The sequence below is a fragment of the Trachurus japonicus genome, chromosome 24 (genome assembly GCF_045865225.1).
Source record: "Trachurus japonicus isolate A0001 chromosome 24, Traja_1.0".
Taxonomy (NCBI): Eukaryota; Metazoa; Chordata; class Actinopteri; order Carangiformes; family Carangidae; genus Trachurus; species Trachurus japonicus.
Window position 1 is genome coordinate 591,862 of NC_140930.1, and position 25,795 is coordinate 617,656.

Consider the following 25,795-nt stretch of genomic DNA (forward strand, 5'->3'; position numbering starts at 1 on the left):
ACATGCTAACACTTAAAAAAAAAAAAAAAGGCTAACATGCGTTAAAAGGCTAACATGCTAACACATTTTTTAAAAAGGCTTCAGGCTAACACATTAAAAGGCTAATATGCTAGCATGCTAATACATTAAAAGGTTAACATGCTGACATGCTAACACATTAAAAGGCTAACATGCTAACACATTTTTAAAAAGGCTAACACATTAAAAGGCTAACATGCTAACACATTAAAAGGCTAATATGCTAACATGCTAATACATTAAAAGGCTAACATGCTAACACATTAAGAGGCTAACATGCTAGCAGGCTAATGTAAACACTACAGTCCCATCTTATTCCTCTTCTCGTGGATCCATTTGACTTTGACCTTGGAGAAGAACGGAGGGCTCTGATTGGTGGACACATCGAGCAGGCGGTTCTCCTCCACGCTCCTCCTGATGGAGCGAACGTCAGCAGCTGATAGGCCGGTTTTCAGAGACAGCAGCGCCGACACGTGAACGTCACTGAGGAGAGAGGGAACAGAGTTCAATAGGCTACCTGAGTCTCACCTGGTCACATGACCACGAGGACAGAGAGGGGAGGGGCTTCTGAGCTGGTCACGTGACCACGAGGACAGAGAGGGGCGGGGCTTCTGACCTGGTCACATGACCACGAGGACAGAGCAGAGATGGACAGAGTACTCGACCCCTAGCCTAGCTGTAAAAACGCACTTTTACTCCCTGGCTTTTAACACAGTCTGAAATCCAAATATTTTAGCAACTATGGTTTTATTATATTTATTTGTTTTGCTGTTTTTATCTGTTTATCTGCTTTTTTACTGAATGTTGATTTAGTTCACTTTTTTCTGTGTAAAGCACTTTGGTCAACTTGGTTGTTTTTAAATGTGCTCTAAATAAAATAAATTGGATTTGGATGTTACTGGAGTATGAGTAAATAAGTACATGCTTTTAAAGGTACTTAAGTATCCAAAAGTACATGCTTTTAAATGTACTGTAAGTCAAAGTCAGAGTCAGAGTAAATGTCTTATTCTCCACATCAATGAATGACTCTAATAGTTTGTAAATGAATGTAAGGAGCTTTGAACTCTTGTTAGTGAGAATGAACTCTTTGCTGCTCAGCTGCACTGATGTGCTGCTTTTAGGGGTTAGGGTTTCCTTCACAGACAAACACAGCTTGTGTCCAATAGGATTTTAGAAAAAGACCTGAAAGTAACCAGTACTTTTCAGCCTTCCTACTAATTAACTCCAGTAAAAGTACTAATATTTGTCTTGGAAATGTATTATAATAGTAAGAGTAATAAGTACCAAAGAAATCTAATACTCAAGTAGAGTACAAATCCTCTGGATATGTAGCCTACTTAAGTACAGTACTCAAGTAGATTTACTCCATTACTGTCCACCACTGGGACAGAAAGGGGAGGGGCTTCTGGTCCATCAGAGTCCAGGTCCAGTGACCAGGTCCAGACCAGGATTCCTCTCAGACCAGGACTCTGCTCAGTGTCAGACATGTTGACACAATAAACTCAGTATTTTTCCGTGTGCGTGTGCGTGACACACCCGTGATACCTGAGCCTCGCCTGGCCACACCCGCCGTCGCCACGGCAACCAGCTTTTTTCTCTTTTCCCTCACAGCGGATCGAGGTCACAGCTCCAGTGAGTGTGTGTGAAGCCGGGGATTTTCACAGTCGTTGTTGATTTAGAAAAGACTACGAGTAGGCTACTACACACTAACAGACTGGCTTCAGCAGGTTGCTATGACGAACGACTTCTCCAGATTCAGTTTCAGTTTAATTTATTTGACAAGGGACAATGTACATTAATAAAACAATGTAAAAACAAATGTAAATGCACCCGAGTTGGCTAAAAAAGCTTGTTTTCATCACCAGTCCCTCTGCCTGATGAGAAAAGGCAACCTTAGACGAGGGAGCGCAGACGACACCGTCTGTCAAACCAACTGAAGGCACCTGAAGGCACCACACTCCGGCGGGAGAGACCGTTGAAGAGTGTAGTAGTGTGTAGTAGTGTGTAGTTGTAGATGTGGTTAGTTGAGTTTTTAACTTGTGAGTCACTTTATTAGAGGAAGTGATTCACAGTTCACACGACCAAAAATCAAACATGTCTGAACTGTTGTGACTCAGGTCGGGTGGTGTCTTGTTCCCCATCAATCACTAACAGAGTTCTGCTCCGACTCACCAGGCCAACTGTCGCCATGCCGACTGGTGCAGACTAGATTGTGGGTAAAATCCAAGGGGGTAGTTGTCGGTCTGAGAAGTGAAGTCACTTCCGAGTTCAACAAACTGCAATCCCCTCTTCTTCCTCTGGGGGCTGGTGTCAGAAGGGAGCAACTCTCCATAGACCCCCATGTTAAAATAGACGACTTTACAGCTTAAAAAAACATATTTACAGCCTGGTACATTTCATTTTTTTGGTCTCAACCAATAGTTTCTACCCCCACACACACTCTGAGGGGGGGAAATCTTTTTAACTCTACCGTTTTACTATTATTAGGTTTAAAGTTCTGGCCAATTTGGCGCGGAAACGTTGAGTGACAGGTCTGGAGACCACTGCTTCGAGGCCAGTGGGCGGGCTCTCGGCCGGCTAACCGCCGCACCGCTCCAAATATGGCAAGTAGAATCCAACATGGCGCAGCTCAAACCCCCGTAGTAGCGGCACAAAACAGACTCCCCCAAACCAATGGGTGACGTCACGGTGCTACGGCCGTTCTTTTTACAGTCTATGGTAAAATCGGGCAAAAGATTGTGTAGTGTGTCCCCAGCTTCAGACAGGTGTGCACAGGTACACACCTTCAGCTCCGTGTGTGTGTGTGTGAGGTCACAGTGACCTTTCATGTTTTACCTCCACAATCTAATCTAATCTAATCTAATGGGTCCAGAGGCAGAGCTGACCGCTCACCTGAAACTCCTGAATCAGACTAACAGGAACTCTTGGTGCCTCTGTCAGTAGCTGTTCTGAACAGGAGCTTAAAATAGATATTTTTAGGATCTATTGTGTTCTTTGTAATTGTTATTGTGTGCTCTCTATGGCGTTTTATGTGTATTTGTGTATGTGGTTGATGGGTCTGACGGCATGGAGCCTCAGTGGGACAATAAAGTATCTATCTATCTATCTATCTATCTATCTGTCTGTCTGTCTGTCTGTCTGTCTGTCTGTCTGTCTGTCCGTACCTGAGGTCTGGGAAGCTCCGGGCCAGACTGACCATCTCCAGCTGGACGCTCCCTGGATCCTGCAGACGGTGAACCTCGGCCATGCTGAGCAGAACCTGACTGGACCACAGAGGCCCGAGGCAGCCCTGAGGACAGAACCGGTCAGAACCGGGTCAGAACCAGTCAGAACCGGTCAGAACCAGTCAGAACTGGGTCACAACCAGTGTCGGTACCAGATGTGTCCGGGGCGGCGACTGGTGATGACGTGGCACATGGTGATTGGTTGTGGTGGCGTAATGCGTTACTTGGATGCTACCGCGGATGTTAGTGAAGTTAGTCTCTTGGCTCCAGAGTCCTGCACGGGTCCAATTTTGGAAACCCGCGCCCGCCCGACCCGTTGGTTTCTAAGCCCGTGTCCCGACCCGTCACCCGTGATTATTTCTGATTACAACCCGGATCCGACCCGCCCGTCAATATTAAGACCCGCTGCCCGACCCGCTGCCCGTTAGATCGCCGTCATCACCGGCGATAACGGGGGTACAGCTGTAGCCTACTCTTTAGAAAAAAGAAAAGAGAGAGAGAGAGGGGGGGGGGGGGGGGTACTCTTTCGCGGCTATTTCCGGAACGGAGAATGATAGCGGCGTAATTCTTTTTTTAATGAAAGCAGGACACTTCAGCCTTTACATTGATCCCATCGGTGTGTTTGTAGCTTACCCAGAAGCCGAGCAGTCAAGCCATGACCGGCTAAACTCCAGGGAAAGCTGTGAGCGGTCACACAAGCGGCCAAAGATCGTTTATTTACATCAAGATGCTGCTCTGTTGTTGCCGTGAGTGATAAAAAAAAAAAGATTTGCTACGCTGGTTCATGCAGCTGCGCGTGAGTTTTCCTCTGTAGGCCTACACATACACCCGCGTACCCACCCGTGTTCATGTGAGTTCCGCCCGTGCCCGACCCGTGAATTTTCACAAGACAGCTGATCCCCCCGTTGAACACCGTTTTTGCAGGGTACCCGTCGGATACCCGCGGGGATCCGACCCGATGCAGGACTCTGCTCCATAGTAAATATTAGAGTCATCTGTCACAGACTCATCTCTTCTCAACAGTTTGACACCAAAATGAAACAACTTTCAGACGGACACATCAGGAGAAAATGAACTTAGTTCCAGACCTGTTTCTCTGTCTCTGTCTCTACGACAACACACTCTCGCCAGATTTGGCTCAGATCTCCATGGCAACGTCAAACAAACGTTGGCGAACGCCCGTCCACACTAATTACAGTATTTTAATCATTTTCGTCACTGTTAGTTTGTGTAAATGTTTAATGTTATCATAAGAAAATATAAACAGCTCACTTTCATCTACCTACAACTTTTATAAATCCTCACGACCAATCACGATGCGCCACATCATCGTCAGTCGCCGCCCCCGGACACATCTGGTACCGACACCGGGTCAGAACCGGGTTAAGGTCTTTGCACACCGAGTCCGTTGCGTTTTATTCACATGCGTTTTTATTTTGTGTTCCAAATTTCGGAGAGGGAGACAAACATCGTCACGCACTGATGATGCACTTTGTGGTTCTCTCACTTGTAGAGAAATGAAAGAGAAAAATGTAAATATTGTGTCCATCCTGAGAGGAGCCAGTAGAGGGGATCGACCAGCTTAGTAAGCAGCAGAACTATCATCATCACTTCAACTGTTTATTTTAGGATGTCAGAGGTCCAGTTGGATAGATAGCCTATAGAGGGATTATCAGCCTACGTCACAGAGGTTCTACTGCGCATGTCGCCTGCAGAAAGAGAGCAGCAAGAGCCGTGATCAGGTCTTTTTGTGCTGTTAGTTGCACTAATTGTTTTGATAAAAATAACAAAACGCGCAAAATTTACAGAATAGCGTCAACTCGCACCCATTTCAAGGCAAACGAGAGAGAAAATAGTACATTTGCGATTCATTTCGAGCAATATAACGTGTTAGATACGTTGTTTTGAATGGTGATGAAGCTGGATATGCCCACAGGCACAGCTGGAGAACTGCAGCGAATGAGTTGTGAAATGTTTACTACGACAGTGACTGAAGACGAGGTCACATACTAATGGAAAGCAGCTGAGATTAATTAACGTTAAGCTATATTGTTTTACATTACCGGTACATACTCAGTGGTGCACGTAACGTTACAGTTACGTTATGCAGTTGTTCCAGACTTTAGACAGGTCCGTCTCTTCCCTCTCTGACCAGGCAGCAGCTCAGTCCTCACAGACACTGAGTTTTGTAATCGTGAGTATTTTCCTGAACATGATTGTGTGTTAAATAACTGTAGGTAACGTTAGGGATGCACAGTGTTGTTTTTACCGATGACCGACGCCGTGCTGTGAGTGTCCGTGTCTTGTCCCGTGGCTGAGTTGCCGTTGCCGCGGTACAAACTCGATCCTCCGTCCTGACGTTTTTTTTTTTTTCCTGCCGTTATAAAACTATAAAACCGTCTATGTATAAAACACACACTACATCAGTAGGTGATAAACTGTTGTAGTAGGCTGACAACATCGCTAGCTAACACCGCTTTGACTACACTAGATCCATGGAGGTAACCATGACAACCGGTTCTTTCTGCAGTCAGGTTGCGCACGCATCCTGATTTGTTGGTAAACAGATAATCCCTCTATTGATTATTAGCTCACACATTAAACAGAAGACGGACAATTTCCATGATCCTGAACAGCGGCTGGCGCACACACAGACACACACACACACACACTCAGCGGTGATCCCCCTCCCCACCCTCCCTTCTTTCTCTCTCTCCAGCCTCAAAACTCTGATGTGATTGGTCAAAAGACTTTTCACGGATGTGAAAAACGCATTAAATTGAACCTGTTCCGAATTTTTTTATGACGGAGGAAAGTTTGTGACTCGGTGTGTAAACATGATCCACACAACATGAGGTCCAAGTTATTTTTTGACGTGCGGCAATTTAGGACGACAAAAACGGACTCAGTGTGCAAAGACCTTTAGACTCACCTGGTGGCCACGCCCCCTCTGTGTGTGTGTGTCTGTGTGTGTGTGTGTGTGTGTGTGTGTGTGTCTCACCAGCTCCTTGAAGCAGTCGTCGATGGTCTCCGCGTCCTGCTTCATCCGCTGAGCTCCGCCCACCTGCTGCTCTCTGCTCTTCATCCTGCTCTTCATCATCCTCTTCACGTACCGGACGACCAGGTCCTGGTGCAGCTCGCTCAGCACGGACTGACGGACAGACAGACAGGTGTCAGAGAGACAGACAGGTGGACAGAGAGACAGGTGGAGAGACAGACAGACAGGTGGACAGAGAGACAGGTGGAGAGACAGACAGACAGGTGGACAGAGAGACAGGTGGAGAGACAGACAGACAGGTGTCAGAGAGACAGACAGGTGGAGAGACAGACAGACAGACAGGTGGAGAGACAGACAGGTGTCAGAGAGACAGGTGGACAGACAGACAGACAGACAGGTGTCAGAGAGACAGACAGACAGACAGACAGACAGACAGACAGACAGACAGGTGGAGTTGATTAGAGAATCAAACACTCACTATTCTTTTAAAAGACAGTTAAGGCAGTGGTTAATCAATAATCAATCATGTAATCACTAATCATGTAAATCACTAATCAATCACTACTTGTGCTGTTTCTCAATGCTTGTAATTATATGTCCTGTTTTGTTTTTCCTGTTTGTTTGCTTGTTTGTTAGCTTTGGTTTTCTTGCCTAATGCCATTTCATTACTGCCTTGTAATGTCTGATATTGTTTGTGCTAATGTTTTAGCTCTGTGCGCTAATGTTTTAGCTCTGTGCGCTAATGTTTTAGCTCTGTGTGCTAATGTCTTAGCTCTGTGTGCTAATGTCTTAGCTCTGTGTGCTAATGTTTTAGCTCTGTGTGCTAATGTCTTAGCTCTGTGTGCTACTTGCATGTGTTTCTAGCTACTTTCCTCTCTTGCTTTCTCTCGCTCTTCTCCTCCCTGTCTGCATGCTAGGTCTGCATGCCATGAGCTTCTGTCATGCTGTACGTCAGACTTCTTACCTGTTTTACTTTTTATTAGGAGCTTTTACTAGGTAGATTGTTATGTAAGTTGTGTTGTGAAAGTACTTAATTGTTGCCCCCTTTTTTGTCTTTTAGGTTGCCTTTAACATCTGGCCAGGGACAACGGAGGAAAACTAGCCTTGTTGGCTCTAACTCTGGCCCACTGACAGTTTCTCTTTTAACTCTGTTGATTAGTGGTGCACTGTCCCTAGGAAATAAACTAATAAAAAAATGAAAATGACAGAGACACAGACAGACAGGTGGACAGAGAGACAGGTGTCAGAGAGACAGACAGGTGGACAGACAGGTGTCAGAGAGACAGACAGGTGTCAGAGAGAAAGACAGGTGGACAGACAGGTGTCAGAGAGAAAGACAGGTGGACAGACAGACTCACCTGAGAGCAGGACGGCTTCAGGTGAGTGAGCACCGGCCTCAGGTGTCGGCTCAGAGCGTCCAGCAGCGAGGGGACGACGGGATGAGAACCGTCCAACCAGGAGCCGGTCCACAGGTCTTTGAAACACACCTGGACACACAGGTGAGCCGTTACCGGGGCGACTACAGTGACATCACTATGACATCACCACAGTGACATCTGTTGTGGACGTTTTTAGCCGTTTGCTGTTGGTGAATAATGAAATAGAGACTTCACCGGCCGACATGATTTTATTTCCTTGCAAAGAGAGGTCAGTCCTCACCCTGATGGTAAAGAAAAGACTAAGACAATGTGGAGACCTAAACATTTCTACCTGAGGAACGCCCCCTCAGGTATATTTCACATCCCTTTGTCTGCTGAGGGGTCGTAGCCCCGTCTCAGGATGTCTTTTCACACTCTGGTCTTTCACAGTATCGGCACCGACATCCTGGAGTGTGACTAAGAGCTCTAATCAACGCAATTTAAAATACAAAAGGGTTTGAGTATATCATGAGAAAGTGAGAGGTGGGGTGTGTCTGAAACTTGACCTCTGGCTAAGCCCCGCCCCCTCCACTCACTGGGACAGACAGTCAACATTCGGTGACAGTTGCTATGGCAACAGCTGTCACAGTAGGAGACATTTCACAGGAGACAGAAAGATTAAATATCATGTTGAAGTCACCAAAACTTCACTTAGCTTTACTGCTATGGCTGTCGGTCGCCGCGAAACGCCGATAGCGACGGGCTAATTTCTGTTAGCCTGTCTATGGAGTTTTACATTATACGTTAGCATTAAGCTAGCGGACTTTATGCTTAGTTGTGATACTGGCTAACATCTAAACATCTCTGACAATATGTTGCCTCAAATACGTTGTTGACTTAACTTAGAACAGATGTAGACATCCTTGTTAAGTTTATCCAGGTTTAGTTGGTGTTGTGGTCTACCTCATAACTTTATCCAGAGCAGACACTTCTCTTGGTTGAGATGTGGCTTGGGAAAAGGGTTAAAAAAATCCCCCCCGTGGCCCCCAGCCTCTCAGGATACCTAGTGTCAGAGTTGCATGTACCCCATGAACACCGTTTGACCATTTAAAACTTAACATGTCAAGAAAAAACATATAAAAACAAATGAAAACTGACCAACTGCAATGCATTTCAATGGAGAGAGAATGTCTGAGTGCATGGGCTAGCTATGCGCACTGTGATTGGCTCTTCGCGTTTGGGGGCGTGGCTTAGCCAGAGGTCAATTACAAGGTTTAGACATGAAAATACACAAATGGGTAGTAAACAAAAGGAGATCTGAGACCTCGGGGGGAAAGCAGGGTGTGGAGAACAACTGTACCATTACACATCACTATGACATCACCACAGTGACATCATGTGTACCTTCAGGTCCGTGTGGACGGGACCGGTGAGACACCTGTACCCACAATCCTTCAGGGCGGACAGCGTCTCCAGACAGACGGGTCTCTGCTGCTCAGACAGACTTCCTGTTGGACCGGTGATGTAATCCCTGAGGAGGCAGACACAGCCAATCAGAGCCCGGCCCCGCCCCCAGCAGCAGAGCAGAGTGTAGCTGCAGGTGAAGGCCGCCTCACCTGAGCTGCTCCTCACACACCAGCTGAGCTTTGACCACCGAGTGCACGTTGCCATGGTTTCCCTTCACAAACTCCTCCAGACTCTTCCTGTAGCTGAGACACAGAGAGGACACGTTGACTCACCTCACATCAATCAGTCAAATCTAAATAAACTTTAATGTCCCCGGAGGGAAAATTGTCTTGGACAATCAATGCTGTAGCTACATCCTGCAAAACAGATTTTAAAACCAGACACCATTTCACACAGCCTCGTAAACCAGCCGCTCTGGAAATGCATTTCATTTCATTTCATCTCATTTCATGTCTCAGAGAGTCTGGCCTCATCCCCCCTGTCAGCGTTTGGGCTGGGCGGGAGCTGGGCGGGAGTAGTAGCAAAGACGGTTTAATATCTTTGATAGTAGCGTTGACAGACAACCCCATTCAGCCAATCAGCAAGTTGGTGTAGTGACGGGGCTTTGCACCAGCCGGTCCCTGATTGGCCAACGTGCTGTGTCAATCACAGCGGCCAAACGTTTACAGCGGGGATGAGGCCAGACTCTCCCTCAGAAATGAAATGAAATGCATTTCCTGGAGCGGCTGGTTTACGAGGCTACACTTCACATACTCACACACACAACCAACAGAGATCACTTACAGACAGTACCACTAAGTTCATAGTTCATACAAAGTAATAAATCATTATTGCTCTTTCTACTGTTGCATCTTGCCTCAGTATTGACACAGTCTCTGGGTCTACATTGCACCATTTTGTATGTGTGGACTGGTGCAATTTAGTCCAGAGGGGAGACGGAGCGAGCTACCAGGTGGGTGGGGCCTAACCACCCGGTGGGTGGGGCCTAGCTACCAGGTGGGCGGGGCCTAGCTGCCAGGTGGGCGGGGCATAGCTACCAGGTGGGCGGGGTCTAGCCACCAGGTGGGCGGGGTCTAGCTACCAGGTGGGCGGGATCTAGCCACCAGGTGGGCGGGGTCTAGCTACCAGGTGGGCGGGGCCTAGTCACCAGGTGGGCGGGGCCTATACCTGCTGAGGAAGGCCTCCAGGTGAGCCGTGATCCTCTGACTCTGACTCTGGTCTCGGATCACACAGGTGAACTCAGTCAGGGAGCCGTCCACCACCTGGAGACGAGACACATGACATCATCACCTGGAGACAAGACACATGACATCATCACCTGGAGACAAGACACATGACATCATCACCTGATTGATTGATTGATTGATTGATTGAATTTATTTATTTAAAACAGGGACTATGCACAAAAAACATTAATCTTGTAAAACAAGAAGAGATGCTCTGAGCCAGGTTATAGCAACAATTGCTAATTTCCGTCTGTCGTCCCTGGGCAGGTAAAGTGCTAAACAGATACAATATTAAGATTAATTGAAATAGGACATAATAACCATAATATTTAAAAAGTTGACAGAATGCACTAATTAAAGCAGGGAAACAGGAGCCAAATCATAAAGTGCACAATAGGGACTAACAGCACATACACTCTCTCTCACTCTCATCACACATTACACATAGGCTACATACCTGGAGACAAGACACCATCAGCTGACCACAGGCCAGTCAACCTGTTCTCACCTGGTTAACTAACCTGTGTCTCACCTGTGTCTCACCTGTATCTGCTGACTGTCTCACCTGGATGACATCGATGGCCAGCGGGCTGAAGTAGTACGTGTCGATGAGCTCCGGTGTGGCGCCCGTCAGCCAGCTCTCCTCCTCCTTCTTCAGAGCCGTGCTCAGCCACAGCTTCACCTTGTCCTGAGGGAGAGACAGGATGATGTCATCTGTGATGTCACCCTGTGATGTCACCTCTGACGCTCTGCACATTCACCACGCTATGAGATAATAACACAACGTTACCACACAGAGTTGTTTTAGAGGGAAATACATGTAAAACCACTGATGCACGTTGCCTTCAGGGACAGTTTTTCATCAACAGTCTCTGTATTTCCCTCTACAACAACTCCGTCTGGTAACGTTGTGTTATTATCTCATAGCGTGGTGAATGTGCAGCTCACAACTTGTCCACCAGAGCGTTGTGGAGTTGTTGGATTGTGTATTTGATGAGTTTGATGAGGGAAACCAAGAAATCTCATAATGAGCCTCCATAGCGTAAATGGTAAATGGTCTGTATTTATATAGCGCTTTTCTACCTGAACGATACCCAAAGCGCTTTACAGTACATCACATTCATCCATTCACACACACATTCACACACTGATGGCGGCAGCTGCCATGCAAGGCGCGAACCACGCCCCATCAGGAGCAAGGTGGGTAAGGTGTCTTGCCCAAGGTCACTACGGCAGCAACCGGGACAGAGCGGGATTCGAACCGCCAACCCTCTGATCATTAGACGACCCGCTCTACCACCAGAGCCACTGCCGCCCCGTAACGTTGTGTTATTATCTCATAGCGTAGCTCTGAGCAGCTCACGGCTCTGCTCTGCCGTTCTAAAAACAGCTTGCACCGACAATTAAAGGTAACGAACCTACTGCTGCTATGACTATAGGGATTATGGCAATGGGCCAGTTTGACAAAAATGTTGAACTGTTCCTTTACGACCAATACTGAACTCTCTGAGCGGTCTGAATGATGATGATCAGAATGATCTGTGAGCTCGGTGTTGGAGCGGTGCTGTGGCGGTTCTGACCTCTCGGTGGCTCAGGTACTGGTGCTCCAGTCGGTCCAGATGTTCCTGCAGCAGCAGAGAGCCCAGACAGGCCGTCTTCACCTTCCCCCGCAGCTCCTCGTGCTGCAACACGTCGCTATGGAGACACACACACACACACACACACACACACACACACACACACACACACACACACACACACACACACACACACACACACACACACACACACACACACACACACGTTGTGGCTCAAACCAACCGACTGTCATGTCAGAACGCCACCGCCACACGCTGGACTATAGTCATGATGATGATGATGATGATGACTACGGTTTAGGTGAAAATAGTGGAAAAATAGTTTGAGGCAGATTGACCTTTGACCATGTGGCCTTTATTTTATTTTTTTAGATAGGCCCAGAACTAGGTCTAAATGAAAGCTAGGATTGTACACTTTAAAATCAAACATTCAATTCAAACATGCTCTCATAACGTATGAGTAAAAGTCTGAAGATTTGCACAAGACAGGATTTGCCCCCAGCGTTTAGAGGCCTATTTACTGCAGGGGGCTGATAACTGTCATAAAGCTGCCACTTAGGATGGGTTCATCATACAAAATATCATCTATGGACATGGACCTTTTCAAAAAATGTTTCAAACAGAGACTTCATGTTGTTGTTTTATATGTCGATCACAACTTGGTTTGGTAACTTGACTGTTAAATTATAAGCACAACTCCTGAATTTGGATTGGACGAGCAGGAAAAATACTACTTGACATGCGACATCCATCCTCCCTTCAGGGGGGGGGGGGGTTGCATGTCAATGAGGAGACGGGAGGAAGCACTTGTGTTGTGTGTGTGTGAGTGTGTGTGTGTGTGTGTTGGTGAACAAACAACTTTGCAACTTTGTTGTGGAGCCTTTCAGAGGAATTGTGCAACAACAATAACGCTAGAACGGGGAAGTGTAATAGAAGAAGAGAAGTGCAGTGGGACAAAGGAGACAATGTGTGTTTGTGTTTGTGAGGTTTGTGAGATGGAAGAACTGTGGATATCTGTGTTTCTGTGTTTCTGTGTTTCTATGTTTCTATGTCTCTGTGTGTTCTGTTATATGTGAACAGACACATTTCTCCCAAAGGAGACAATGAAGTAACTAAATTAAACTGAACTAAATTAAACTAAACTAAACTAAACTAAACTAAACTAAACTAAACTAAACTAAACTAAATTAAACTAAACTAAACTAAACTAAACTAAATTAAACTAAACTAAACTAAACTAAATTAAACTAAACTAAACTAAACTAAACTAAACTAAACTAAACTAAACTAAATTAAACTAAACTAAACTAAATTAAACTGAACTGAACTAAACTAAACTAAACTGAACTAAATTAAACTAAACTAAATTAAACTAAACTAAACTAAACTAAACTAAACTAAACTAAACTAAATTAAACTAAACTAAACTAAACTGAATTAAATTAAACTAAACTAAACTAAACTAAACTAAATTAAACTAAACTAAACTAAATTAAACTGAACTGAACTAAACTAAACTAAACTGAACTAAATTAAACTAAACTAAATTAAACTAAACTAAACTAAACTAAACTAAACTAAACTAAATTAAACTAAACTGAACTAAACTGAACTAAACTAAACTAAACTAAACTAAACTAAACTGAACTAAATTAAACTAAACTAAACTAAATTAAACTAAACTAAACTAAACTAAACTGAACTAAATTAAACTAAACTAAACTAAACTAAACTAAATTAAACTGAACTGAACTAAACTAAACTAAACTAAACTAAACTAAACTAAACTAAACTAAACTAAACTAAACTAAACTGAACTAAATTAAACTAAACTAAACTAAACTAAACTAAACTAAACTAAACTAAACTAAACTAAACTAAACTAAACTAAACTAAACTAAACCAGACCTGACCTGACCTGACCTGACCAGAACTAAACTGAACTGAACCAGTTGGGTACTGATGGTAGTGGTGGACCAGGACTGGGATGTGGACTCACCGTGGGTAGTGGTGGTTGACCCAGAACAGCAGGTAGCTGCAGTTGTCCTGGTCCTAGTCCTGGTCCTAGTCCTGGTCCTAGTCCTGGTCCAGGACTGGGTCTAGGACCAGGACCAGGACTGGGATGTGGACTCACCGTGGGTAGTGGTGGTCCTGGTCCAGGACCAGGACCAGGACTAGGACCAGGACTCTGAGACTCACCGTGGGTAGTGGTGGTTGACCCAGAACAGCAGGTAGCTGCAGTCGTCCTGGTCCTAGTCCTGGTCTAGGACTGGGACCAGGACTAGGACTAGGGATGTGGACTCACCGTGGGTAGTGGTGGTCCCGGTCCAGGACTAGGACCAGGACTCTGAGACTCACCGTGGGTAGCGGTGGACCCGGTCCAGGACCAGGACCAGGACTAGGGATGTGGACTCACCGTGGGTAGTGGTGGTCCCGGTCCAGGACTAGGACCAGGACTCTGAGACTCACCGTGGGTAGTGGTGGTCCCGGTCCAGGACCAGGACTAGGACCAGGGATGTGGACTCACCGTGGGTAGTGGTGGTCCCGGTCTAGGACCAGGACTAGGACTAGGGATGTGGACTCACCGTGGGTAGTGGTGGTCCCGGTCCAGGACTAGGACCAGGACTCTGAGACTCACCGTGGGTAGCGGTGGACCCGGTCCAGGACCAGGACCAGGACTAGAGATCTGGACTCACCGTGGGTAGCGGTGGACCCGGTCCAGGACCAGGACCAGGACTAGAGATCTGGACTCACCGTGGGTAGTGGTGGTCCTGGTCCTAGACCCGGTCCTAGTCCTGGTCCAGGACTGGGTCTAGGACCAGGACCAGGACTAGGACTAGGGATGTGGACTCACCGTGGGTAGTGGTGGTTGACCCAGAACAGCAGGTAGCTGCAGTCGTCCTGGTCCAGCCCGGCCGTGGCGAGCTGCGTGAGCCGGGTGGAGAAGTTCTGGTGGTAGAGCGCCGCGTAGACGTTGAGGACGTCCGTCTCTGGAGGGTAGCAGCCAATCACCGTCCTCGCCACCGTCAGCAGGTCCTCCTTCACACGTCGCCCCCGGCAACACACCTGCACAGACCAGAGCACTGCAACATCTCTAAACCTTTCCAAGAATATTTGTCTTATTTCTTGTCAAAATGTCTCATTTCTAGTCAAAACTAATCTCTTTCCACTTAAAATAAGACTCATCACCTATAAATGAACTTGTTTTTAGATCATTTTCACTTGTTTCAAACTAATTTTCACTTGAAATAAGTAGAAAAATCTGCCAGTGAAACTAGTTTTTTGTGTTTGTAATAAGAAAGAAAAACTTGCTCCACTATCAGATTTTTCTACTTATTTCAAGTGAAAATCTGCTTGAAAGAAGTAAAAAGTGTCTAAAAACAAGCTGCTTTTAATGTGATGAGTCTGATTTTGGTAACACTTTACTGTAATAGGTATTCATCAGATTGACATAACACTGTCATAACCATCAATGAATACTTATGACAGCTGTGGTTAAGGGTCATTCCGCCCCGGACTCACCTCCCTCTTGAGGGCGGAGGAGAGTCCGGTTGCACTCAGCTCCTCCTCCTGCACCTCCAGCCGGGACTCCACCATCTTCTGCAGCAGTGCATTGTGGGTGCTGCGCCACCTGAGAGGACGCCACACGGGGACTCGGTCCTCGGCCCGGTCGGCCCAGCGCCGGTCCTGCTCCTCCTGCTGCTGGATGGAGGCCACGGCGCTCCTCAGGAGGTGCAGCTGGGACGAGGAGGAGGAGGTGAAGGTGTCGTGGACGGCCATCCAGATCTGCAGCTTCAGCTCCTCCAGGTCCTTCTGCAGCCGGTCCTCGGCCTCGTCCTCGTCCTCGTCCTCGTCCTCGGCGCTGGGTCTGGGTCTGGGTCTGGGTCGGTCCTGAGAGAAGAGCTGCTCCTCTCTGGAGATCAGCCTCCTGCTCACCTCCTGCAGCGCCTCCTCCTGCTGCTGCTGCTCCTCCTGTATGACAAGAGGATTTAACCTTTAAAAGCTAAGTTTGACTCTCCAGAATGAACATCACAGATATCAACAACGTCTTTCTGACTGGTCCTAACTACATTTTGAATAGTTGGATTTTTTTTTATTCCATATATCTGTAATTCAGTTTTACCTCTTGTCAAAAAGAACATTTCAGATCCACAACTACGTTCTTCATATCCACCACTTTATTTTCCCATGATCCATTGCGTCACACCACAACGGAAGTGGGTTTTAGTAGCATTCTAGCGAGCGGCTAACTGGTAGCGTTAGCGGCTAACTGGTAGCGTTAGCCACCGGTGTAGGTACTAAATGTGGGGGCTCTGGGCTGCCAAAACCGTTTTGACTAAATCTGATGTTTGTTAAAGCTTCAGTTGGTAACAATTATTCAGTCATATTTGCTGGAACTGTCACTATATTCTGATGGTCAGACATTAAATGAGTAATTTAGGACAAAATCCAACTCCTCTGGCTCCACCTACAGCCTGTAATCGTATTTGCCAAAATCCACCGCGCCCGACGATTCTCCACCAGTCAGGTAGAGGGAGCAGGAGGAGCAGCCAATCGCCGCTCCTACACGTCGTGCTATGGATACGGTACATCTTCTGTGGGTGCGTTTATGGCTACTTTGTGTGTGTCTGTGTGTGTGTGGGGCGCTTGGCAGAGGTTCATAAAGGGACCTGACGGAGTATTGTCTTGAAATTTCCGACCAAGTCGCGGAGTTTGCTTTCACTTTCGTCAACTTACCAACTGGAGCTTTAAGTCTAGAAAACTAATTATTGAACAAACATTACTATTTCTGTGTGCACGTTTTTGTAATTAGTCATGATTATCATAGTTGTTAGCTTTGCTGCTGCTGACAGCTAACAGCAGCAGCTAAGCTAACAGCAGGACGTCAGCTGTTAAAACCCTCCCGTTGTGGGACACAGTTGTTATTTCAGATCTACAACTACATTCTTCCTAGGACAAATGACATCACTGTAACCATTCATGTGTATGGGGTTTGTAATTACAGATATCTACAGTTCAGCTGCAGATATCCACTATGTGAATTACAGATATCTGTAACTGAATTACCACTAGTACTAATTCCAGTTTGAGATATCTACAACTTCATTTCTCCTAGTCAAAACTTAATTACAGATATCTGAACAGGGACATGTAGATATCTGTAATTGAGGTGAATTAAAGATATCTAGAACTGGAATTATGACTAGTCAGAATCAAATTGTAGATATCTCAAACTGGAATTATTAGTACTAGTGGTAATTCAGTTCCAGATATCTGTAATTCACATAGTGGATATCTGCAACTGAACTGTAGATATCTGTAATGACAAACCCCATACACATGAATGGTTACAGTGAAGGAAGAACGTAGTTGTGGATCTGAAATGTTCTTTTTGACAAGAGGTAAAACTGAATTACAGAGATCTACAACACACATCCAGTCTGGCTTTTAAATGTTAAAATGGCTTGTTATACCTCCTGCTCCTGCTGCTCCTGCTGCTGCTCCTCCTTGTCTGCAGGGACACAGCAGAGAACCGGTTTAAACCAACACCCACGTGGAGAAGTAGTAGTAGTAGTGGTAGTAGTAGTAGTAAAGCTTTATTTAACCAGGCAAGAATTGCTAAGAATACATTCTTATTAAGGCAGTGGCCTGGTAGGAGGTGAAAGACCTCCTAAGGGGAAGGGAGAGGGGGAGTATAACATTAAAATATAGACAATAAAAGCACATGAAAGAAGAATAGAGACAGTAGACGTAACAAAACACAGTGACATACCACAAAGTGACAGAGAAGCTGGGCCTGTGAGAGACTAGCAGCCCAGACAGAATCGAGTGCATTCACACTTGGATGTTGTTGATGTGCATTGTCCCTTTAGATCAAATAAAGGAAATTGAATTGAAGGATACTAAACTGGGTTCTGTTGCATCTATGTGATGGTCTTCTGTGTTTGTTGTTGTCAATCTTAAAGGTCCAGTCTGTAAAATGTTGGTAAAACCGTGACATCCAGCGCATACTTGCCAGCATTGGGTTGTGAAAAACAGGGAGATTGAAGGAACCTTGTTCTGAAACTGTTGTTTCTTTGATTATTCAGTAAATGATTCTGTTTACCTTTGAGGACAATGAACAAATGAGCAGTTTTAATTGTTGAAATGACCAGAAGGCTGACCAAAGGTGAGCCTGTAGGCGTGCATACCTGAAACTGTGCGTTCACACCAAAAGTTTCCAAAGCGTCAAAAACGCTCGAGACTGCGCTTCAGACAAGACAGCTTCCAAAACGGCAAATATTTTCAGCCGCTTTGGTCGCTCGTCACATGACTGACGTCAAAGTTTGATCGCGCTGGTCATTGGGGAGCCGAAGGACGTCTCTATTCTGACAGGTTGCTACCGAACCGCGTCATAGCTAATTACCCTAAAGTTAACCAGGGCTCAACTTCTCGTCTGGTGACGCTTTGGACGCTTTTGGTGTGAACGCACAGAAAGGTGAGTCACTAGACCCTTGTTGGGGGGTCTGGGGGCACCCCCCCCCCCCCGGAAAAATGTTGTGATTTTAACACATAAATGAAGCATTCTGGGGAACTCTGAGAAGAACATGAAGGGAACAGACAAACATTTGCTTCAGATTTTAAAAAAAAAAGCACATTTAGTTCTTTAGTTTAGTTCTTTAGCCAGACTACATCATGAACATGTCTAGTGTGTCAACGAGCGGTAGACCTCGGCTCAGTCCAGGGGGCGGGATGAAGGCTGTCTTTCAAACTGCCTCTGCACCAATAGGGTGGCGCTACGACCAATCAGAGCAAAGAGCAGGATGACGTTAGCCTGACGAGCCAATTCAAATGTATGTCGTCATGGCGTTAAGCCGCCCAATGACTCTCTGAACAGATAGAGCGCTGTGATTGGTCAACACAAACGGTGTTCCAGACTCAAGAAGTTCCTATGGCTCGTTTCTAGACCCACCTACGGAGAAAAGAGATTAATGCTGCTAGGGGGCAGAGAGATTTATAGGGTAGGTGAGAACGGCTGGAGTGAATGAAACTTAAACTGAACTCAGAACTGGTCTGGTGGGTCTGGACCAGCTGGTGGTTCAGAGGAACATTAAAGGGATAGTAGCATTTTTTTAAAGTGTGGTTGTATGATCTCCAAATAGCCCCTAAGTACTTTAATTGCAGTAGAAGACTCTCTGCACTCCTCCCGTTAGCAACGCCAGCCCATAATAGCCCTGCCCAGAGATTTACAACATACAGTGTTGTGAACAGACCCAAAGAAACGGCCTATTTTCACGGCCTAAAAGAGGTTTTACCTGAAAAAAAATACACAGTTCCATTGTTGGCTATAATATAATTTTTTCCAGGAAAAACACAGTTTTTATTTGGACCGAACCAACTGCTGATCGGCGGGCGCTAACCCTGGGCGGAGGGATACGTGAGGTGGTTAGGTCCAAATAAAAACTGTGTTTTTCCTGCACTTTGAAGGGCTGGAAAAAATTATATTATAGTGAACAATGGAACTGTGTATTTTTTTTCAGGTAAAACCTCTTTTAGGCCGTGAAAATAGGCCGTTTCTTTGGGTCTGTTCACAACACTGTATGTTGTAAATCTCTGGGCAGGGCTATTATGGGCTGGCGTTGCCAGGTAACGAGGTCCTAACAAGGTTCTGACCTTCAGGGAGCTTGTGGTTCTGCTCCCGGCGGTTCTTCCTCCAGAGCTTGGCCGGGTTCTTCAGCTTGGGCAGCTTCCTCCTCTGTCCTCCTCTCTTCTCTGCATCTCCTGCTGCTGCTGAGGAACATTCAACACAACTTTATTAACACAGCCAAGTGGAACAAACACATTCAATTTGATTCATTCATATTACAGGGTTTATACAGGAATTTTGAAGTTAATTCTAAAACCTTTTTAAGACTTTTTCAAGACCTTCTCAACATTTTTCAATACCTCACCACCACTTCAAGCTGTAACCATTTACATCAGTGACACTTTTAACGTAACCGTTTTAGTTTGTGATAAAGACTAGAGACCAATGTGATGCTACAGAATTCAAAATAGGCTGGAATAAGGCAAAGTTTATTAAAAAAAACACAAAAAAAACATTGCTCCACTCTCAAAAAACAAAAACAAAAATCTTCTTTTCTTTTTTATGTACCGGTTCATCTTTGTTTTTTAATAAAATTAATAAATTCACACACTTTCACAATGTTTTTTAGGACTCAAACTCTTGGACTACTGGCTAATTCAGAAAAAAAACCTTCAAAATGTAAGACTTTATAAAGTCGTGAGAAGACTTTTTAATACTTTTTAAGGGTCTTAATTTTCCCCAAATTGATTTATCACCTTTTAATACTTTTCAAGACCCTGCGGATACCCTGTATTAAAGGGACAACCAGGAGTTTTGTAAAAGTGAAGTGTCTTCACACTACATTTATGAGCCTCCGCACCGTGAAATTCTTTGACCGGTGCAAGACAGACTCATGTTTTCATTCATCAAGAATTAAAGTCAGAGGTTGGAAGACGATCACATACCGTCGTAGTTCCCACCATAAACGGAGATTCATACGGCGGCGTTATTCTCATGACTCGCCACGAAACCGAAAGTAAAGAAACGCTGGTCGGCTCGCCCAGCATTTCCACCACCACTAATAATAACAAAATAACCATAGAGACAAAACCATAGATTTATCTAAAATGGACCATTAACAAGTGGTAACGGAGATTCATCCACATTAATATCAGACTTTTTATAACCAAATACAAACTCCTTGTTGTCCCTTTAATGTTTTCCGTCGTTTCCTAAAGGACCGACAACAAACATCGATTGAACGGTGCCTCAGCTTTTGACCATTTTGCCACCACGACCCCCCGTTGCTCCGTGCACTTTGTTTTAACCTCTGTTGTACTGTGGCCCTGTTGTATTAAGAGGAATTCTTTGTTTCTCCTTCTTCTTCTTCCGAGGAAGTCATACTTCCCATGGCTGAAAACTCACCAAACTTTGCACAAAGGTCCAGTCCCATGCCAGATTTACTCAATTCCAAGGACATTCCATGCCACAGTGTTGAAACTTCACCACAATGTCGCCTCAATACTGCTGAAACTTTTGTCCACTTAAACTCATTACAAATTATGAGAGACAGCAGCGACTTTTCTGCCTAAGAAAACTTGCAAAATTTGGTATTGACAAAACTCTGATGACCCTTTTTTACAAGTCCTATATTGAGTCAGTTTTGATATTTTCTTGTATATGTTGGTTTGGAGGTCTGAATGTCACCCACAAGAATGCCTTAAATAGAATTGTGAACATAGGCAGCAAAATTATTGGTGCGCAGCAGAACAATCTCTCTGTCCTTTACAACAGGCAGGTGGTGAAGAAGGCAAATTCGATCTTGTCTGATCATTCTCACCCCCTTCATCAACCCTTTAAGCTCCTCCCCTCTGGCACTCGCTTTAGTTTCCCCCTAGTCAGAACCAACAGATACAAATACTCATTCACCCCCACAGCTATCACCCTCCTAAATGCAGGGAAAAGGAGGTAGTCACGCAGTCACTTTGTTTTGCACTTTTATTTATTTATTCATTATGGTTATGTCCATGTATTTTTAGATTTTGATCGATTGTTGTTTTATGTATTTCTTCTGGATTTTTATAGTGGCTTGTTGCTCTTCACCTGCCATCATTGTTGTAGTGCTGTGTTCCCTGTCTCTTTGTCTTTCCATGTCCTTGTTGCCTGTCATGTATTTTAAATGTTTGAAGCAGCTGCTGCAAAACACTTGCCCGTTTCGGGACAATAAAGGAATTTACTTACTTACTGAAGTCCATCACTCTGTTTTTTTCAATAACTGTAAAACCTTTAAAATGTATCTCCTCCCACAATTTTTGCTCAATTGACACCAAACTTGCTACAGAGCATCTCCAGACCGTCCTCCACAAAACTTGTTTCACAGATTTTTGATTAAGCAAAAATTGAGCCTACAGTGCATGAAAACGTTTGACTGTAAACAGTACTGTAAACATATACCATCAAATTCCTGCTAAATACATTTTCAATCTTCCTGAAAAAAAAAGAGAATATTCTGGAGTCATGGTTGATGAAGTTTGGCAAATATCAGAATTTTATCTCCAAAACTGAATTTTCTAGAACATTTTGAATTCTGCTCTCATGGGAACAACTGCAGTCAATGAAAGAGTGGTATTTTTAAACATCACATTTTCTCTTGTGAAGCAAAACACTTATCATTAAAAACAAATCACCAACATTCCCATGCTGTCTAGATGCAATTTATGTATTATCAGATTTTTGTTTAGATAACAGAATTTCTGACATTTTGACAATTTTTTTGCTGCCTGGCTTTGACTCCCTGAGTCTATTTGAGAAACCACACACTGTCTCACTTCCAGATAATTAGCTGAGTGAGTCAGGAGCTGAGGATGTGGGTTCAAGGCCTGAGTTGATGATAACACATCAAAATACTAGAGGGTCTTTGTGAAACAAATGTACAAAATAGAAAGAATAGAATAGGATTTTACCTCAAAAACTGATTTTTCTTCTTACAGTGGTTTCAAATCTGCACGACAGTGAATGTCTTAAAGTGTGAAGCCACCGCAGCTCTGCCACTTGTTAATTTATTTATCTCAGTGTGACAGACAACAGTCTTTGGTTCTAGAAATTGTGGGTTCAAGCCTCAACTGGTGCAAATTGAACATTATAAGGTCAACTGTCTTGTCTTCCTATTCTCCTGTTTGTTGCTCAGAATTTGCCTAAATTTGCCAGAAGGTACCAAAGGTAGCCCGGACCGACCCATCGCTGTGCAGTAATGTATCTGTATCTTATGGATGTTTGTTGACGACCTTCTTGGCCTTGAACATGAGATCTCCATCTCAACTCGTCTTTTTACCTGGTTAAATAACGGCTGAATAAAAAAGAAAAGAAAACCACAAACACCTGTAAACACTTGTAAACATCTGTAAATAACAATAAACACGTCTTAAAGGGATAGTTCACCCAAAATTCAAATTTCACTCATCATCTCCTCCCCCTCATGTGGACTAAGGGCTGGGAGAAGTTTCAGAGTCCTCCGTGGCTTCTCTGAGTTACAGGGGGTCTCGGCGTAGCAGTGCATGTCCATATGACGGTTGCTAATGGATACCAACTGTCTTCGTAACAAAAAGACACACCAAAAAACATCCAGATACCTCCATGCTGCTCGTCTGTAATGTCCCTCTTGTATTGAAGCCCCGACATGAGAAATTGTTCAGAAAAAAATTAAATAAGTCTATATTTTAAGCTTGTTTTGTAGCGGAAGCTCCCAGTGTCTCAGTTCACTGCTCTTCCTGTGATTGGCGGAACAATTTCTCATGTCGGGGCTTCAATACAAGAGGGACATTACATACGAGCAGCATGGAGGTATCTGGATGTTTTTTGGTGTGTCTTTTTGGACGAAGAAAAGTGGTATCCATTGACAACCATATGGACAAATACTGCTGCGCGGACCCCCCGTAACTAACTAAATTTGAATTTTGGGTGAACTATCCCTTTAACAACAATAACCACCTCTAATAAACAACATTACATTAAAAGCCTGTTAACAACAGTAAACACCTGTAACGCGTCACTCGGCGGCAGCTGCGTCATCATCAAGTCTGAATGACGTGTCACCTCACGGCAGACTGACGTCACGTCTCCTCTAAGCGGAAGTAAAGTAACGTAACGTAACGTAACGTAACGTAACGTAACGTCCAGAATAAACTAAAATAAAACAACCTGTTACAGTAAAGACAGTGAAATGTAACTGTAACGCGGTCCGTTCCTACCTTCCATCTCCGCGCGCTGCAGTCAGTCACTGATGACGGAGCAGCGGAGCAGCGCGAGGAGGGGGGGGGGGGGGGGGGGGGGGGGGCGTGACGGTCATGAAACATGCAGAAGAGGCTCGCGCTCCGGTTCTAATGAATGATGTCATCCGATCAGTCTGCAGGGCGCGGTCTGAACCTGATCCACCTGGACTGTCTGTGTGTGTGTGTGTGTGTGTGTGTGTGTGTGTGTGTGTGTGTGTGTCTGTGTGTGTGTGTGTGTGTGTGTGTGTGTGTGTCTGTGTGTGTGTGTGTGTGTGTGTGTGTGTGTGTCTCACCTGTGAGGTTCTGCTGACTCCTGCTGGTCAGACGAGAGATCCACATCATCCTCAGGACCAGAACCAGGACCAGGACCAGAACCGAGACCAGGACCAGGACCAACATGAGCTCTGATGGAGACCAGGAGCTGCAGTCTGAGTGTGTGTGTGTGTGTCTGACTCACTCCTCCTAACACACTTTCACTTTCTGTTCCCCCCCTCCTCTCCCCCTCTCCTCAGTGTGATGTCATGGCAACAGGATGAATCAGCTGGAAATTCAGTTCAGTTTATGTGAGGTGGGACAGGACAGAGCATGTTCATGAACCAAGCATAAAAATTGTAAACAAGTCTGTTCACAAAAATCTACATCATGGAGAGACTGACATTCGCTCTAAAACTGCATTCAGAGAAATGTAAGAGTTGATTGGTCCAAGTGGATCAGATATATAAGACCACAGAGACCTGAACTGCTTTAAGTAGCTACCTCTATTACATAGCTTGAAGTAGGCTACCAGTCTATTAATCTGGATGGAAAAATGAGTAAATGTGACTTCTTTTGTTCAAATGTTCTTATTTACAGTTTTTCTCAATCGCTTTGGTGCTTTTCTCACATCACTCTTAACATTTGCACAACAGTTAGTGCATTTCTCAGATCAATTATTACAAACTGTAAAACCTAGTGGATAACCTACAACAGCGCGTCACTTGCTCAAAATGGATCGTCCATCCCTCAAAAGCAACTAAAGTACTCATGTCAATGAAACTGTCAGTGTGGTCAGAATGAGAAGTCCTGACACCATCGTTTATGAACAAGATAGTCACATGGCTTTGTCATGTTTTCATTATAACACTTTATTCTCTAGGTGTTTTCCAATGCACAAAGTGATGATACTACCTGAAAATGCTCCAGACAGCACTATACACTACTGGTACAGCCATGTGAAAACTACAGTAAAGTTACACATTACTGTATCTAGTGGAGATACTGAATATGTATGTTTCACATTTCTACTGCATATGCTCTTTGCAATTCTGCACTTTGTTCAGAGGAAGGAGAAACTGCTGCTATGATGTGGACAAATGACGACATGTTGTGGAGGTTGAACTAATAGTTATGAGAACTTTCATTCTGATCTGAGAAAAGCACCAAAGCGATGGAGAAAAACTGTAGTATAGCCCGTTTTTACCAGCAGTTTGTCTCAAAGGGCTTTACATCCCATCATAACAACATCCTCTGTCCTTAGACCCTCACATCCACTGAGGAAAAACTCCATGGAAAAAGGAAAAACCTTCTTCAGTCACCTGTATCACCACTTCCATTCTGACCACAGACCCAGCTCTCACCCAGATTCTATCCCATCAACCCATCAAACTATCAATCAGCCAATCATATCAGTTCCATCCGGTCTGCCTCCACCTGCTGGCCTATACCAGCATCCCTGCTCTTTCTTTTGGTTTTTATTATGTTTTTATTTCTACTTGTATTATTATAAGTCTTTTACTCTATTTATTGCACTCGCACTTTCTTTCTTGCTCTCCTCTTGAGTATGTTTGCCTTGTTATTGTTTTTTTATTCTATTGTATATTATGTATTCCATGGATGTTTTACATGTACACTGCAGCTGTCACTACTCCCTGCCCAAGACTAATTTCCCCTGGTGGGACAAATAAAGTTTATTTGATTTGATTATTTGATTTGAAGAGGACCAAACAGACAAAACCAACTGGTTAGAGCCAGAATAGCACCAGGTCCCAGACAGACAGATCCTCCTAGCTCCCTTAAACAAGGACAGGACCCTAAAACTCTTCTCAGAGCCACA

At 44.7% G+C, this 25,795-nt stretch overlaps 1 protein-coding gene across 1 annotated transcript; it reads right to left on the reverse strand.

Moving 5' to 3' along the window:
• Positions 1–246: 246 nt before the first annotated feature.
• Positions 247–25,295, reverse strand: LOC146961040 (tumor necrosis factor alpha-induced protein 2-like). The gene is made up of 12 exons (XM_085771642.1): positions 25,278–25,295; positions 15,412–15,861; positions 14,745–14,955; positions 11,872–12,002; positions 10,857–10,979; positions 10,233–10,327; positions 9,215–9,307; positions 9,003–9,129; positions 7,599–7,727; positions 6,244–6,393; positions 3,183–3,307; positions 247–501 (listed from the first exon to the last, which is right to left on the reverse strand). The coding sequence occupies exons 1-12, from the start codon at positions 25,293–25,295 to the stop codon at positions 318–320; spliced, it is 1,836 nt and encodes a 611-aa protein (XP_085627768.1). The 3' UTR covers positions 247–317.
• Between the last annotated feature and the right edge of the window lie 500 nt (positions 25,296–25,795).